General features: G+C 42.7%; 1 protein-coding gene across 6 annotated transcripts in view; it reads left to right on the forward strand.

Moving 5' to 3' along the window:
* The window catches only part of sin3aa (SIN3 transcription regulator family member Aa), a 126,816-nt gene that overhangs the window by 45,279 nt on the left and 63,757 nt on the right, over positions 1 to 17,780 (forward strand). For all 6 annotated transcript variants that reach the window (XM_078532557.1, XM_078532558.1, XM_078532556.1 and 3 more), the window contains 5 exons: positions 6,496 to 6,675; positions 9,173 to 9,279; positions 13,112 to 13,391; positions 16,630 to 16,881; positions 17,484 to 17,636. In XM_078532557.1, the coding sequence (XP_078388683.1) occupies positions 6,496 to 6,675; positions 9,173 to 9,279; positions 13,112 to 13,391; positions 16,630 to 16,881; positions 17,484 to 17,636 (972 nt within the window). The remainder of the gene's footprint in view (positions 1 to 6,495; positions 6,676 to 9,172; positions 9,280 to 13,111; positions 13,392 to 16,629; positions 16,882 to 17,483; positions 17,637 to 17,780) is intronic.

Here is a 17,780-nt window from a genome sequence, read left to right on the forward strand (position 1 = left end):
CATCAAGAATTATGCTGCAGCTGCCTCACACTAGTGAGAGCCTATGTAACCATCCTTCCTTAACATGTGTTTTATTGAAATTAAAATCATCTCTTGCCTATCGGTAGCTCACTGCTGAGTGTGCATGCATGCATGTGCAATTTATGCTAAAGGAGTTGGTGTTTGTGCAACCGCTTTATTGTAAGTGGGACTGTTTTGGTTTCTTGTGCCATTATATCCATATAAAAAGAGACTTAGATAAGCTCCACATCCAGTGGTATAACTAAGCATTTGGGGAAAAGGGAGGAAAGGATTTGGTTTGCGGACAAGCATTCACCCTGCTGGGGAGATGCTGTAATGGCATTGTCAGTGGACTAGAGGCCTGAGCTAATGCTCTGGGGACTTGGGTTCAAATCCCACCAAGGCCGGTGGTGGAATTCAAATTCAATTAATAAATATGGAATTAAAAGCTGCTACTCAGTAATAGTGGCCATTGATTTTTATAAAAACTCATCTGGTTCACTAATGTCCTTTAAGGAAGGAAATCTGCCATCCTTACATTTTCTGATCTACACGTGACTCCAGACCTATCAACAATGTGGTTGTGGTTGACTCTTAATTGCTCTCTGAAATGGTCTAGCAAGCCACTCAGTTCAGGGGCAATTAGAGATGGCAAATGGGCAACAAATATTGACCTTGCCAGTGATGCCCACATGCCATGAAAGAATAAATAAAGAATTGACACATCTCAGTGCCGGATTGGTTTCCTGCAAACTTAATATGTGCCTCACAAAAAGAGGCAGACTGTTAATGTTGAACCTGCTGATTAATGGAGGTAGTAGTTCAGTTAAATACAGTACACTCCAGGCTGTGTGAGTCTCATCCACCTCCGGGAAGTCATAAGTATTATTTCTGGGAGGTTGTCAGTCACATTTGTGTGGTGACTCCTGAGCCAGGGGGAGCAGCAGCATTTTGCTAATGGATCGACCAGGGTGAGTAAAACAGTGCATTGGTTCTGCTGCCCCACCAGATTCACTCTCGTCTTGACCTTGGCTCTGGTGTTCTGGAGGTGTTGCTGGTAGGTCAATGTAAGGTCGAGTGATGCCAAGGTACTTGGTGTTGGATTGTGGGTGAGTTGTCGACCACCGACCTGGACATGAAGTTCTTCCCTGGTCTTTGCGTTGTTCAGGTGGAAACCTGAAACAACAGTCTTGGTAGTGTTTGGTTGAAGCCTCCGTTTTCTGAAATAGGCTTCCAGACAGCATTGATCTTCAGTGAATGGTTTCTCAATGTCCTGAAGTTCTTTAGCCTGGAAAGCCAGGGCCAAGTCGTCAGCATATTAAAAAGAGCCATGAGTTTGTGGGAGGAAGGTCACTGGTATATATGTTGAAGAGAGCCATGCAAGGACTGATCCCTGTGGGAGCCCATTGTTGGGAGTGCAGGGGCAGCTGATTTGATCTCCAAGGTGCTGATCATGGAGTTGATCACACCGGGGTATTCATTTTCTCTGTTCTTCTAGGAGCCATTCACTTTCCAGGATCCAGCAGGGGATGAAACTTTTTCTGAAGCCCTGGGGAACAATTTTGAGATGTCTGCCAGTGTGAGAAATCGAGTAAAGTGGTTATAGTTTTCAGGGAGGGATGGGTTTTCACACAGCAGATGATTTTGGAGAGTTTCAGCAGCATGCCTGTGCTCCACACTGCGTCATGGGCACAGGTTAAGTCAACAATGCCAGTTCCTGCCTTTGAACTAGCCTTTCTGGAAACCGACCTGTGTGAAAACCTTCTGGGGGGGAGGGGTGGGGTTTATTGCTTCTTCCAGATGGGACTCATTCTGTTTAACAGAAGGCATTCCAAGACCTTATACGTTATATTGAGGTCAGGTGGTGGGGCAATAACTACATGGGCCATTGAGTGGCTTCCCTCTTCCCTGGCTTGGCAGTGGCCACTATCTTAGATTAGCACCAGATGTTTGGAATTGTGCCGGGGATGCTGGTTTGGTCGCCACCTCTCTCCCTGTGATCCGATGTTCTTCAGGAATTCTGGGTTGACTCCTGCTGTTTTGCCTGACCTGATGGCTGTCAGGGCGCTGTCCACTTCCTCTTGTGTGTAAGGGCTTGAGAAGTCTGTCTGCTCTGGGCCAGTCTTGAGAGACTGCATCAGTACTGTTTTTAACGTCCACTTACCTTACCTGCTGGCAGGTATCTTTGAGTCCATTAAGATCTGTGAGGCGACAGCATCAGTGTTGATTCTGGGCTGCTGGCGTGACTGTTACTCGACTGCTCCCAGGTGGCGTAGGAGTTTCCTCACCTTTTGGATTGAGTGCGTGGAGTCAATCTTCTCCGTTGTTTCCTGCCATCTTATGAGGTGTACTTCATAAAAGGACTTGAGGAGGCCTATTGGCACACCGGGGTATTCATTTTCTCTGTTCTTCTAGGAGCCATTCACTTTCCAGGATCCAGCAGGGGATGAAACTTTTTCTGAAGCCCTGGGGAACAATTTTGAAATGTCTGCCAATGTGAGAAATCGAGTAAAGTGGTTATAGTTTTCAGGGAGGGGTGGGTTTTGGTTATTGGTGATTTTTAAGTATCTGCTGTTGGCATCCCAGTTGTCTTTCTACAGATTTCAATGTGGTTTTGGCTTTGAGTTAATGGATGTTAGTTCGAGGCTGATGCGAATAAAGGTTGGGCAATGTTGAGGGAAGATGGGCAGCACTTGTCGGGAGTTCATCAGCAGTTGGCCTTTGTTGTCACGTGTCGTGAAGCAAAGATCAGGTGAATAGCCTTTCTTCCACCTAGCAGAATGGAACGTGCCATGCTGCTTTGCACTGAACACACGTTTTAGGTGACGCACGGAGGCCCAGCCTGACAGTTATACTCCTGCAGTGTTGTTGTTGAGGTACCCCCACATTTGCTGTTGGCTGTTGAAGCCACTTCCGTAGATGCGTGAATATACTGAAGGCTGTATTACGATATTGAGCCATTTGGTGGCTTGTAGACCTTTATTATGGCCAGCTTACCTACTTTGTGATGGAGATGGTGTCATCTGATTTTGGGTCTTCTGTGTTTTTGATTTGGCTTTCCTTGATGTAGGTGGCTAGACTGTATGCCGTGTTATCCCTGCTTACAATGAATTGGTACCTGGGAATGTGGGCTTGACTGTTGGAATGGTCCGCGAGGTTTGTTTCTTACAGACTATGTGGACTATGCCCACACTCCTGTCAGAGAGTTTTTTGCGAGTAGTACGCTTTGCCCAGGATAGACCTTCAGCATTGAGGCTTCTTAACAACATTAGTTTGTAGGTTTTCAGGTTGGAAAACTTACTTTAACAGGAGGACCACACGAAGGTTGCTGTCTCCCTCCGAGTACAGCAGTGACTGGACTTACTGTATCTGTTACTTTCTAGAAGCTTGGGTGGTGGGTTGGGTATATTTAAAATTGAATGGCATGGAATTCTCTCCTTGAATTAGACTTTCACATCTGCCTCAGGAATCCAATGGCAAAGTGTGAAGTTATCCGCTTCAATATGAAAAATAGAAAAGTGGAATATTTCTTTGCATGATGGGAGACCGGGAAATGTTTGCATTCAGAGGGATCTGGGTGTCTCTGTACATGAATCACAGAAAATTAACATGCAGGTACACAAACTATTAGGAAGGCAAATTGTATATTGGCTTTTGGTTACAAAGGGATTGGGAAAAAAAGTGAAAAAGTCCTACTATAATTGTGTAGTGCAGTGGTGAGGCCATATCTGGAATACAGTGCAGCTTTGGTTTCCTTACCTGAGGAAGAATAGACTTGCCCTACAAGGAGTGTAACAAAGATTTACTAGACTGGTTTCTGGGATGAGGGGATTGTCCTCAGAAGCTCCAAAATATCGAGTAGATTAGGTCTATAATCCCTGGCGTTTAGAAGAACGAGAAGTGATCTAATATAAGGTATATGGGTCAAAATCCTGGAACTCTCCCTAACAGCACTGTGGGTGTACCTACACCACATGGACTGCAGCGGTTCAAGAAGGCAGCTCACCACCACCTTCTCAAGGGCATTTAGGGATGGGCAATAAATGCTGGCCCAGCCGGTGATGCCCACATCCCATGAATGAATAAAAAAATACTTAACGGGTTTGACAGGGTAGATGCTGAAAAGATGATTCTCCTGGCTGGGAATCTAAAAAAGGGGTCACAGCCTCAGAATGAGGGATAAAAGCAAAATACTGCGGATGCTGGAAATCTGAAACAAAAACAAAAATTGCTGGAAAAACTCAGCAGGCCTGACAGCATCTGTGGAGAGAAAGACAGAGTTAACGTTTCGAGTCCTTACGACTCTTCAGAATAAGGGGTTGACCATTTAAAACTGAGATGAGGAGAAATTTCTTCACTCTGAGGGTTGGGAATCTTTAGAATTCTCTACCCCAGACGGTGGATGCTCAGTCATTGAGTATATTTAAAATGGAGATTGATAGATTTTTGGTTACTAAGGGAATTCAGGGATATGATCTACCATGGAAAGGTGGAATTGAGGTAGAAGATCAACCATGAAAGGCTCGAAAGGCCAAATAGCCTACTCCAGCTCTCTAAGGTCTTTGCTTACCTGGAATAGACTGTTAAACTTCTGAGCACCAAAGCCTCTTGCAAGGGTGTGTGATCAGCTAAAACAACTTTCTGCAAACTTGTGCCAAATGTCTGATTACTGACTTAATTTAGTTGTTAAAATAAGACTTCGGCCCTCACAAGGTTGCTGATATTGTACCACCATTTTCTAGTGGAGACAAATATTTCCGTTTTTGATTTTGCGTGTGTAGTGAGAGGTTGCTCCCAGCTTCCTGTCAATACCAATATAATTGGCCACCAGATGTGCAGGAGTAGCTAGGACTGAGTTTCATGGAAGCTCTTATTTTCCACTGTTTTAGCATGGGGATGCAGATCGCATCCATTTGGCACCACCCAGGTAGCACGGCCAAGATCAGGAACTTGCACTGTGTGTAACTGCTGATGCAAGGATCAGGTGCAGCACATTGGAAGATTGGTGTACTTCACTCTCTGCTTGCTGTGTACGCTCTATGTAAAATTTTCAATTAACGTTTCTGTAATACCGCCATTCCTTGTTCTGTGATATGACTTAAGACTCCTGCCAACGGTCCGCATCATTGGCTTGCAGTTGAAGTGTATTCTTTTACCATTCTAATGTTGCCTAAGAAGTGCAACATAAAGCAGTAATCTCACTCATTTAAAAAAACACCTAGAGGTTGAGTTTGCATCAGAAGCAATATTCCCTTTGAATAAACCTGTGCCTTACCAGACCTATGTTGCACAAGTTAAAAGGGATGCAAAATCCATGAAATGACCAGAATGTGTGCTGTAAACTTTGAAAGTGCTTGCTTTGCCCACAGGGAGGGTCTTCTCCAAACATTTTAACCCAGAAGAAAATGTGGCAGATCAGTGGAGCGTGTGATGACTTCCTGGCTTCAGTTGGTTAGGGTGGAAGAAGAGCGATAAGAATCCTGGCACTTCATGCTGTTGGGAAAATCACGAGCTAAGTCACACTGGGCTTGTCGACGAATCTTTCAGTAGCTAACTCTCAATATTGGCCTGTGAGCAGGTTAGCTTCTTGGTTCTTTCATGAGGGAAACAGTAGGAGATAGTGGAATACCTGAGAAGAAATAAAAGATTAAATTGTTGGTAATATTCATCTTCTTAAGCAGAAATAATAAGTTTCCAAGCCAAAATAGAGATGCATAAAAAAAAACCTGACCAAGGGCAGGTAAATGTCTAGTGACAGTGCTCACGTTAAGCGAGGGGCTATGTTGTTTTAATCAGGAAATTTATGTAAAACACAATGTATTATTCTTCTAGACAAAGCATAGTTGTTTGTTCCTTTTAAGCCAATAAGGTCTAATTGGTAAGTGAATACCGGGCGATTCATCGAGCCATTAGTTACTATTCAGCTAGCAGATTATTGCTCTGACTTTGTTTTTCGGACAGGCTGATTAAAAGCCTGAAAACTTGGGCCTCCAGTATCTTGTATTCCTGGAAAGTTTTTCTATACATTGCAAATGTCTGCTGCATCAAGTTGTGATACGGAAATTGGCATCAGATGGTGTGTGATGTCTGAAGTGTGGTGTCCAGGAAATGTTATAATGTACCAGCAGATCTGCGGTATTGCTCACGGTTATTTGGAAGAGGATGTGTTTTATAAAGTGTTGTCAGGGAAGTTGTAACAGGAAGTAATATAGAGAAGGAGCCTCTTTCCTGCTTGTGCATCCTCCTCTCTCCGCCTCCCACTCCCCATCGCTCTTCAGTTGAAAAGCTTATATGTTTGTCTGCTCATTGAACAGTGCAATGGTTATTAACTAAAAGATTGTCTTGCGAGGCTGGGTTTGCAAGGAGGGCACTGCACTCAAATGTTCAGAGCAGTAGACAGAGGCCAGCTTGACATTTTTCTCAATTGATGAATATGAAGGGTTAGTAATTAACCTGTGGGATCAGTGTGTCAGTTACCACCTTTTTCTGCTGCAGGTTTCAGCCATGCCTCAGAGCTCTGGCAGTCACAGCCATACTCCAGCTGTACACAGTGGGCACCATCACACTGCATCAGTTCAGCCTCATGGACAGCAGGTGGTACCCCAGAGCCATGCCCATCCTCCAGGAGCACCAGCCACACCGGTCCAAGGACAGCAGCAGTTCCAGAGGCTAAAGGTGAGCGCTCATTACCACAGCAGGGCTGATTTTTTTTTAAAAAAAAAATCTGATTTCAAAGTTTTTGTTGGAGTTTTTAAAAAAAAACTTTAATTTTATACCTACCACTCAAAATTTGAAATGGATAAATTCCATTTTTTCTCCTGTAATTTGCAGTTATAGTGCATCCCACAAAGTCATGTCCACAGATTTTTTTTTTCTCTCTGCCCACATTGCACACATCTGTCATTCGGATTTACTTGCAGTGAAGAGAACCATTTGTGTCTGCCTGTCACAGGCTGAAAGGTCAAAGATGGTAATGAGTTTTTAATCCAGTTCAGCAAGACTGCTAATGTTAGGAATTACAGATTTATTCCACCTTTGTAACAAGGCCCGAGTACCTGTATAGTTAATGTGTATGACAAGGAAGTAACATATCAGTAACGTAATGTGTTGGTAACTAGAGAGCATAAATTTCAGATCATCATTTAAAGAGCAAAGAAAGAGGCTAGGAAGTTTTTTTTAAACATGGAGAGAGTTAGCAAGTGGAATTCTCTACTGGACTCTGATTAATATTTGGAAAGAATTGTGTAAAAGGGTATGGGAAAAGGGTTGAAATGGATGGCTCCTACAGAGAGTGGGCTAAGTGGCTGAATGGCTGCCTTTAACATCATAAGGTTCCGTCAAAGGGTTCAGATGACAGCATAAACCATAGGAGTGCAGGGAAAACAATTTACCAATATTATCTGAAACTCTAAACTATATAATAGTGTGGGGATGAAGTTTGTAGGTGCAGTTTAATTCTGCTTTATTCTGCCCTGAGTTGCTGACACGATAGTTGGCTGACTGTGGTTGACCCAGTAATTCAAGCTGTAGAACTGTTAGCTTTTGTATTATTGCATGGTGCATGTTCTTTTTATAGAATAACAATATTGCTGCACTATCTCTACAATATTGTACCCTCAAAATAAGTTTCTGAATTAATATAAGATCTGTTACGCTAGTTTTTCTTGAAATCTGTGGCTATGTCTGTGATATGTTAATGTTATATTGTACCAGACTTGTGTTACTCTCTTCTTACCATGGTGGGATAACATCTTTTTAATTGCTTATATCAACCTTTCAAAAAAGAAATAAATTGAGGACCCATCCTATCTTCCCCATATTGCCTGTTCTGTGAGGATTAGTTATGTAGAGGTATGCTGTCTTTCTGGTGTGTTGGTGTTGCAGAATCTGCTTATTTCTCAGTTTTATTGCCTCATGTTGTTTTTGTAGTTCTTAAGTTTACACAGACTCTCTCTCTCTCTCTCTCTATCATTGTCATTCATATAGTTTCTTGCCAATTTAATTCTAACTTACATTACAGAAGTGACTGTACTTCAAAAGTAATTCAGTTATTATAAAGTGTATTAGGGCATTCTGTGAGTGCAATAAGATGCTGTATAAATGCAGGTTTTCTTTTTCCTCTTTTCTGTTTCTGTCTCTCTCTCTCTTTCTTTTCACACTGTCTTCCTCTCACCCCCTTACACTCTCTTCTGCTCTTTTCTTCACGTTCTTTTACACTCTCTTTCTCCAACTTTGATTAGAGAAATGTAGCAGTGTGAAACTGGGCAACTTGGTACAGCAGACATCTTAGAAAACAGTGCTGTGAAAATGTAATCAAAGATTGTGTGATAAGGTATCTGTTGCACTTCACCAACATTACAACTTTATCCATTGGAGCACAATCTGTCATATGCCCTCCCTATAATGTCAGCTGCCGATACCAGTATTTCTTTATGACCTTGTGGTATGCCTTTCTGACATTGTCATGTTGCATTTCTGGTGTTGATATTGCTTAATGCAGTGATATATTAACATCTCGCGTTGCATTCATAGTTGAAATATTACTTATTGGTACTCTCATGTTGCTATCCACAGACTGTTGTTTAACAGTGCTGTTGTGTTGCCATGGCAATATTGCTTTCGAGTACTATTGCATTATTTGCCATGTGATGGTGTTGTTCCACAATGCTTTGTTGCATAATAGCCCCAGTGCTGTTGCTAATGTAGAGTATAAGTTTGACATTAGCAATAATGCAGTATACTGTATTTCTTGCAATGCCCTGCATGGTATCTGGTAATGGTAATTAACCATAGTCCATGAGGGACCATAGGCATCTCTCTAACAAGTGGTTACATAGCTTGAGTGGCACCACTCCACATCAAGCATGGGACAAGGCAAGGAGGTAGCCCTCCATAGACTATCATAGCCGGTACAGGGATTGAACCCATGCTGTTGGCGTCATTTTGCATCATACTCTAGCCATCTAGCCAGCTGAGCTATCTGACACCACACCCCCCCCTCTACAATGTCCTGCATGAATGTTAATTTTTCACTATGATTTTGAATTGATTGTTCTGAGGGTATTTATCACCTATTGCCCTTTTCACTCTTTAGTTTGAAGTTATTGACCTAAAAAGATGTTTTTGCAGCACTATCAAACTGCTGTCCCTTTTTTGCCTTCTATTTTGTCAGGTTGAAGATGCTTTGTCCTATCTTGACCAGGTGAAGCTACAGTTTGGAAACCAGCCCCAGGTTTACAATGACTTTCTTGACATCATGAAGGAGTTCAAATCTCAGAGGTAGGGTACAGGGAGATTCTTTCTCCTTGTCTGTACCATATTAATGGGCGTATAGGCTGACTCAACTGATATTTTGTGCTTTAAGAGAATTGTGACCTATATGTCAATTAATGCAGCAATCTTAAGAGTAATTACAGTACAGAAGGAGGCCATTCAGTCCATACTGTAGAGCAATCCAGTCACTCCTATGTCCCCATTCTATCCCTATAGCCCTCGGTTTTATTTTCCTCAAGTGCCTATCTAGCTTCCTTTTGAAATCATTGATTGCCTGCACTTCCACCAATCTCGTAGGTGGTGAGTTTCAGGTCATTATCTTTTGTTGTGTAAAAAGGCTCTTTCTTACATCCCCCTGTATCTCTTGCCAAAACCTTAAAACTGTGTCCCCTGGACCTTGTACTATCATCCAATGGGAACAGCTTTTCTTTGTTTACCTTATCTAAACCAGTCATAATCTTGTACATAACCTCTTCTGCTCCAAGGAGAACAACCCCAGTTTCTCCAACCTAACCTTGTCGCTAAATTCCTCACCTGCACCCTCGCGAGCACTTTCATATCCTTCCTAAAGTATGGTGACCAGAACTGATTTTACTCTGTGTTCCAACATCTAAGTCATTTATATATTGCAAAAACAGCAGTGGCCCTAACGCTGAACCATGGGGAGCACCACCCTGCCATCCTCCAGTCTGAAAAACAACCACATTACATGACCCCCTTTATCCAAGCTGATACTGACCCTTCTATTCCCTGATCCTCAATTTTGTTAACCAGCCTTTTATATGGAACTTTGTCAAACACTTTCTTTGAATCCAAATAGTTAACATTCACTGCATTCCTTTCATCAACCTTCTTTGGTACTTCATTAAAAAATTCAGTTAGATTAGTCAAACACAATTTGCCTTTTCCAAATCCATGCTGGCTCTCCTTAATTAACTCAAACCTATACAAGTGACTATTAACTTTTTTCCCTTCTTAGTGTTGTTAAAACCTTATCCACCGCTTATGCTAAACTGACTGACCTATAGATACCAGGAATGTTCTTACACCCTTCTTGAGTAAGGGTGTCACATTTACCACTTTTCAATCCACTGGCACCTCCCCACATCTAGGGAAGATTGGAAGATTATGGCAAGACCCTCTGCTATCTCCACCCCCACTTCTCTTAGCAACCTGGGTTGTGAACCACCCAGATCATGTGACTTATCAACTCTAAGCATAGGCAGCCATTCCAATAGGTCCTTCTAATCAATTTTCACCCCATACATTACCATTAGTTACTGATTTTTTGTCAGCTTCCTTTTCCTTAGTAAACACTGATAGTAAACACTGTGTTTCAAAACATATCACTTTCTTTGTCTCTAATAGACCCCATTCCGCCTCTAACTACCTGCTTACTATTAAGATTTTTGGGTTGCCTTTTATATTAACTGCCATTCTGTTCTTATACTTTATCACGTTTGCATTTTCTTCTTCACTTCCCTTTCACCTTATTGCATTTGGCCTGGTTCTTGCTTGAAGCATTCACTGGCATGTATCATACACCTCCTTATTTTGCTTCATCTTATCCTCTATCTCCCTCATTGGTCAAGGAGCCCTGTTTTGATTTCCCTGCCTTTCCCTCTTGTAGGAATATACTTAGCCATATCTGAAACATCTCTTCCTTAAAGATCACCCATTGCTGTATTATAGTTTTTCCAGTCAGCCTTTGGTTCTGCTTTACTCTGGCCAGATCTCCTCTCCTCCTATTGAAGTTAGCCCCCTTCCAATTTAGAAGTACTAAATTAGATTGTTCCTTGCTCTTCTCCATTACTAATGTAAATCTTATGATACAATAATCATTTTTACCCAAGTATTCCACCGCAGACACTTGATCCATTTGGCCCACCTTATTCCCCAGCAACAGATCCAGCAATGCCTCATTCCTAGTTCGATCAAGAACATACTGGTCAAGAGACTTCTGCTGAACACATTTCAGGAAATCCTCACCCTCGTTTCCCTTTACTTTAACATTATCCCAATTGATATTTTGATAATTAAAGTCTCCCAATATCACCACTCTATAGTTCTTTGTGATTTCCTTTTCTCTGTCTCTCTCTGTCCATCTCTCTCTCTCTCTCTCTTGTTCGCCTCAACTCTAAACAAATGGATTCTGTCCATGTCTCCCCAAGGCTATTCTCTCTTTCCAACATTACAATATCTTCCCTTATCAGTGCTATCAACCCATCTCCCTTCCCTCTCTTTACTGAACACTTTATATGTAGGAATATTAAGCACCCAGTTCTCCTTTTTAGGCCATATTTCCATTATTGCCACTATATCATATTCTCAAACAGGTATTTGTGCTTATAGCTCACCAACCTTATTCACTACGTTTTGCATGTTTACATACGTGCATTTTAAACCAATATGGTATTACTTCACTAGTATTAACCAAAACTCTTACTCCTTTATGCCCTTGGTTCTTCTTTCCTACTTCGATATTCTGGTGCACCCCACCCACCCCCTCCACTTCCATTAGTTAAAACCCTCCCCAACCATATCAGTGAACTTGCCCGCGAGGACATAGGCCCAGTTCTGTTGAGGTGTAACCCTTCCCTTTTGGGACCAGAACTGGTCTTAATGCCTCAAGAATCTGAAGCCCTCCTTCCTGCACCATGCCTTGAGCCAAGCATTGATCTTCCTGACCTTCCTATTTTTATTTTTGCTGGCGTCTGCCTGTCCCCCTAACTATGGAATGTCCTATAATTCCTGTATTTCTACACTGCTGTTTCTTCCCTTGCCCATTGGTGCCATGGCCTGGATTGCACTCCTTCAAGATGTTTTCACTCCTAGCAGTTTCCAATGCTGAGTACCTACTTGAGAGTGACACACACTTCGAAGACTCCTGCATTTCCTGCCTCTTCCTATTCTACTGGATGGCTACCCATCTACTATCCTGAATTCTCAATGCCTGTAGATTGGCCACCTCCTGGAAACTATGATCCAGGGAACTCCCAGTGCTCTGCAGTGACTCCAGCCTTCTCTCAAGTCAGGAAACCCTGAACTTGAGCTCAAACAGCTGGAGACATTTCCTACACAATTGGTCCACCAAGACACCTGAAGTGTCCTGAAGTTCCCACGTGGCGCTGGAATTTCAAGCAACAGGCCTCAGCAGCCCATATATGATCTAAAAAAAACTCTGCTCTTTTAGGATCTGGTTAGTGCCTTGTTTAAATATTAAATTCCAAAGACCTGAGTCAGCCCCTACTGATCATTTTCTAACTAGCTACCTAATTAACCAACTGTTCAACAATACTAGTGGGCATTTTACCACTGACTAACACTGTGGAAGAAACTACAAATTGAGGTTAAGCTTGATGCTAAATGCAAAACTTCAGAAAGAAGTCAACTCTTAAAACCCTTAATAAAAAACGTTTACCAACTAATCAATTTGCTTTGAAATTCAGTTACTTTTGTCACTTGGTGTTCTAGGAGTCTACAAGAGCGGGAGGGGTGGGACTAATTGGATAACTCAAAAGAGCTGGCACAAGTATGAAGGGCCAAATGGCCTCCTATACTTAAAATTCATTAATTCTAAATGCCACAGCCAATTTGCACAGAGAAAAATCCAACAAACACTAACAAGGTTACATAACTAATTGTGGTAGGGTTGAGAAGGCAGTTGCATAGTTTGTAGGAGTGTTGGAGACCTTATTATTGAATGACATGAGTGGAAATACTTCAGGCCCAGTGAAGCTGTGTGGATAATCAATATAATGCGTTGGTTTTGATAAGTTGAAGCTGCAGAGTTCCTCAGTGTTTTGAATTTTAATTACTTCTTTTTGAAATGTTGCAGCATTGATACCCCTGGAGTGATCAGCCGGGTTTCTCAGCTCTTCAAAGGGCACCCTGACCTCATCATGGGTTTCAACACCTTCCTGCCTCCAGGCTACAAAATTGAGGTGCAGACGAATGACATGGTGAACGTGACGACACCAGGGCAAGTCCATCAAATCACTCCTCAGCATGCCGCCCAGCCACAACCCCAACAACAGCACCAGCAGCAACCACAGCAGCATGCTGCTCCTGCCCCGGCACAGCCAGCACCACAACCACCTCCTGCCAAAATCCCCAAGGTGAGCATGGGTAGAACAATCTTGCAGGTCTCCTGGCACTCTCAGGATTGCATAACCTGATTCACTTTTATTGAGCTTTACACTGCCTGCAGGACAGACAAGATAAGAGGCTTCTCCTGTTCGCCATTGTGGTAAACCTGAATACAGCCATATATATCACCATGCCACCTCTCTGTATCACCGCAAACTTATCCTTGTAGCTTTCTTTCTAAATTGCCATTCTTTGAAGGTCAGCTTTTGAGTTGTGAGCACCATCTCCACTTTCATGCTATCGCTTTTTTCGAGAGCTGAACAGATGTGCATGATTGCTGCTATCCAAGATGTCATTTGTCAGATTTTGAGTAGTGCCTTGCAGTATTACAGGGTCCACATCACAAAATTGCTGAATTCAGACCGGAAAGCATGTAGTAGCCAACATTAGGGATTGAACCTGACGAAACATGACTGATTCATTACCGGTGAAACCTTACTACTGTACCTCAGGACATTGCTCGTACAACAGGTACTGACGCGATTTTGTGCTTGCATTAGTTGGGTGTACATGCTGGTACTGTCTTTCAGCGAGTACCAGATTATTACTTGAATAACTTCAGAGTTCTCATCAAATTTTACAAGTACTTTTCTCTCATGTATAATAACCACACCCCCACTCCAACCCCCTGAGCTTCCAAAGGGGAGGATCTTGCTTTAGGAAGCCCCTGCACACTCATGGCCAGCAAGAAAGTGGTTTTGATCCTAGAACATCTGATGACCAATAACCGAGACACTTTTCCCACATTTTTCCACTTATAAATGCTTTTGTTTTATTAGATTCTTAATTTTCTTCTGACCATTGGCAAGATTAGAACTAACTTCAATTGCTAAACTTTATTGAGGCAATGGCCAACCATCAGTGAAACCTTCAGAACTGTGACAACATTAAATGTTAGCAGAATCGATATGTATGTTTAATAGTGAATACTCTCTTGTTTTTCTGACAGCCAAAGATATAGGAAGGGGTTAAAGACTTCAGCTTCTAAGAGCTTGACTTTCGTCGCTTGGTAGTACAGAATTTGAGTATTGCTGAAATTGTCTTGCACTCATCAGGACATTCGCAATACTACCAAATTGTAAAGGGAACAACAATTTATATTGCACGAGAAGAGAATGCTGATTGGTTGACAAGTGGACTCTGGTAGAGGCGTTGCCATGGAGAATGCACCAGTTAACTGGTAACTGACAGTTAACTGCCATGCCAAGCTTTGTTTAAATGCAACATGGATTTAATTGAACAATCAGAACAAAAGCAAAATTACCAATTAATCCTCAGCTTCAACATGTCTTTTTTTCAGCTTGACACTATTTAAAGTTAAGAAACTGAGATAAAGTGCCCATAGCATATAATAGATAACTAGGAGATCAGTGATTAGCTGACACCAGGGACCGACAATTTTAAAATCATGGCATTGCTTGATCCGGAGCCAATGTAGGTCAGCGAGCAAGAGGGTGAACAAGACTTGGTGCAACTAAATCCATGGGCAGCAGAATTTTGGATGATCTCAAGAAAGTGGGAGGCCAGACAGGAGTTTGTTGGAATAGTCAAGTGTAGAGGTAACAAAGGTATGAATGAGTGTTCCAGCAGTGGATGAGCTGAGGCAGGGATAAATTTGGGCAAAGTGGAAATAAGTAGTGTGAACAATGGCACAGATGTGTTTGGAAGCTCATTTCATCCCATCTATGACACCAAGGTTGTGAAATGTCTGGTTTAGTTTCAGATAGTTGTCAGGGAGAGGGATGGAGTTGATAGCTAGAAAGGGGAGTTTGGAGCAGGGACCATAGACAATGGCTTTGGTCTTAATAATTAACTGGGGGAAATTTCTGCTCCTCCAGTACAAGATGTTGGATAAACAGTCTGATAATTGAGCAGCAGTGGAGGAATCGAAGAAGAAGGTGTTGAGGTAGAGCTGGGTGTCATCAGTATTCATGTGAAACTAATGCTGTGATGTCACTGAGGGGGCAGCATGAAATAGGAGGAGGCCTAGGATAGATCCTTGGGGGATATTACAGATAATGGCACAGGACCAGGAGGAGAACCCATTGTGGGCAATACTTGGGCTACAGTTTGATGGATGAGGATAGAATCTGGTGAGTGCAGCTGGACAACGGTGGAGAAGCATTGGTGACGGATGGTATGATCAGCTGTGTCAAAGGCTGCAGTAAGGTCGAGGAGGGATAGTTTATTTTTGTTGTTGTCATATGGGATGTCATTTGTAACTTTGATAAGAGCAGTTTCAGTACTGTGAATACAGTATTTGGAAAGTGTACTGAATGTATCGAGTGACAGTAAAAAGGATCTCCTTATGCACACGCTTCCCTGGTTGTTGTCTAAACTGGAATTTTCTTAAATTAATCCCTTACCAACTTCCAGTCAGATCATTAGCTGGATTAGAAATTTTATGATGTGGCTACAGGATTTCGGATCTATAGAATAATTTGCCATTTGGGTTTTAAACAAAAGAAAGTTAATATTTTCAATAGCACGCACGTTACACAGGAAATCAGCTGTAAAAAAGCAGAGAAGGCGAATCATGTCTTTCCACAATACAGAATAGGCATCAGTGCCTTCGCCGGCCATTGCAGGGAGTTGCTCAGCTGGAGCAACGTTTTGGGGAAAACCATCCACAGCTCCACCTATGTCTGACAAACAAAGAGAGGCAGATATGGTACTGTGTGTTAGACAAGCTTTGGGCCCTGCATTCCTGAGTAATCACGGAGCTGCTAATCACATAGTTATTAGGAGCGAACACTTGTAGATTTCAAGTGATAATTCACCAGGCTTAACTAAAGGCCAGCTGCACCAAAAACAAAGTGTATCCAGTGACCCAGTCAAGATAACAGGTAAACTGTGACAGTTGTCTAGGGTGATAACATGCGTTTCAGTCAGTAGGAATCAGTAAATGTTTTTCCTCCCAAGATGGCCGAAAAATATAGGCTGGGATTTTCCGGCCCTGTGGCGGGCGGGACCCGCCGCGGGCGAGGTAGCACCCCAGCCAGCAGTCCATTGGCTTGCGGTGGGACTGGACGATCCCGGAGGCGGGTGGGTGCAGAAAATCCCACCCATCATCAATTGAGATTTTGCCCCCCTCCCTTCCATTTGTGATAGTGAGTTGATTGATCAGTTTTGCAGAGTAGTTCCTCTGGATTTATGGGATAGAGTTCAGCGCAAATCTACACAGTTCACCTTTTCTTTCTGTTGCAGCCACTGCAGTCACAGACACATACTCCAACCAGCCAGCCAAATGCAGCGCTGCCTCCATATGCCTCTCCTCGGTCCCCTCCAGTGCAACCCCACACACCGGTCACCAGTGCTCACGCTGCTACACCGCCCATGCAGAACAATCAGCCTGTGGAATTCAACCATGCCATTAACTATGTCAACAAGATCAAAAACCGTTTCCAGGGGCAGCCTGACATCTACAAGGCCTTTTTGGAGATCCTGCACACATACCAGGTAAGGGAACGCACAGCATTTGTGTTTCTCCCCTGAACCTCATGTTAACGGCCAAAGAAAATGTTTTAATGTCTCTTATCTTGCTATCTATTTATCTTTCTTTTCATCCTTCTTATGATTTCTCCCTTTTCTTTTTCATTGGTATTAATAGCTGAATGCTTGCCTTGTAGATCTTTCATATTCTTCAGAGAAGTGGGAAAATGTTGTTAGAATACTCACTTTCCCATATGTGAAAGAGCGGCGGGATGAGCATAGCTGTCTTTGGCCAGTGTAGAAGTAGCTTTTACTGCACCAGCTGGCTTTCATTACCTGCACCACAAGCAAGCGGGCCATTTCTCTGGAACAGCCTTTAACTTCTAAATGAATGCAACTACTCAGGTGGATTATTGGATCATCCATATGAATATATCTGTTGCTTGGAAAGGCTGGTGGGGTGGGGGGTGGAGAGATATTTTCTGGTTTGTTGCCAACCAGGCACTGCAATTTAAGGTAATTCAGCCCCCTCCATTTATGTATGTGTGTATGAGCTCCCTTTCTTCACCACTTACTGATCAGGGACTGTGCCTTTTATAAGATGCACTGAAATGTTTTTGCTGTTACAGAAGGAACAGCGGAATGCAAAAGAAGCCGGCGGGAACTACACACCAGCATTGACTGAGCAAGAGGTATATGCCCAGGTAGCGAGGCTCTTTAAAAACCAGGAAGACCTTCTTTCAGAATTTGGACAGTTCCTGCCTGATGCCAACAGCTCAGTTGTAAGTATTACCTGCACTGACATCCCTAGAACGGGTACTCTGTTTGTGGCTGCATTTTTTTCATCCAGTTGAATTTGAGGTTAAAGTGTCCAGACGTACAATGGCTAAACTGCTAAATTACAAACCATTATATTCCTCTATCTA

The sequence above is a fragment of the Cetorhinus maximus genome, chromosome 30 (genome assembly GCF_964194155.1).
Source record: "Cetorhinus maximus chromosome 30, sCetMax3.hap1.1, whole genome shotgun sequence".
In the NCBI taxonomy this organism is placed as follows: Eukaryota; Metazoa; Chordata; class Chondrichthyes; order Lamniformes; family Cetorhinidae; genus Cetorhinus; species Cetorhinus maximus.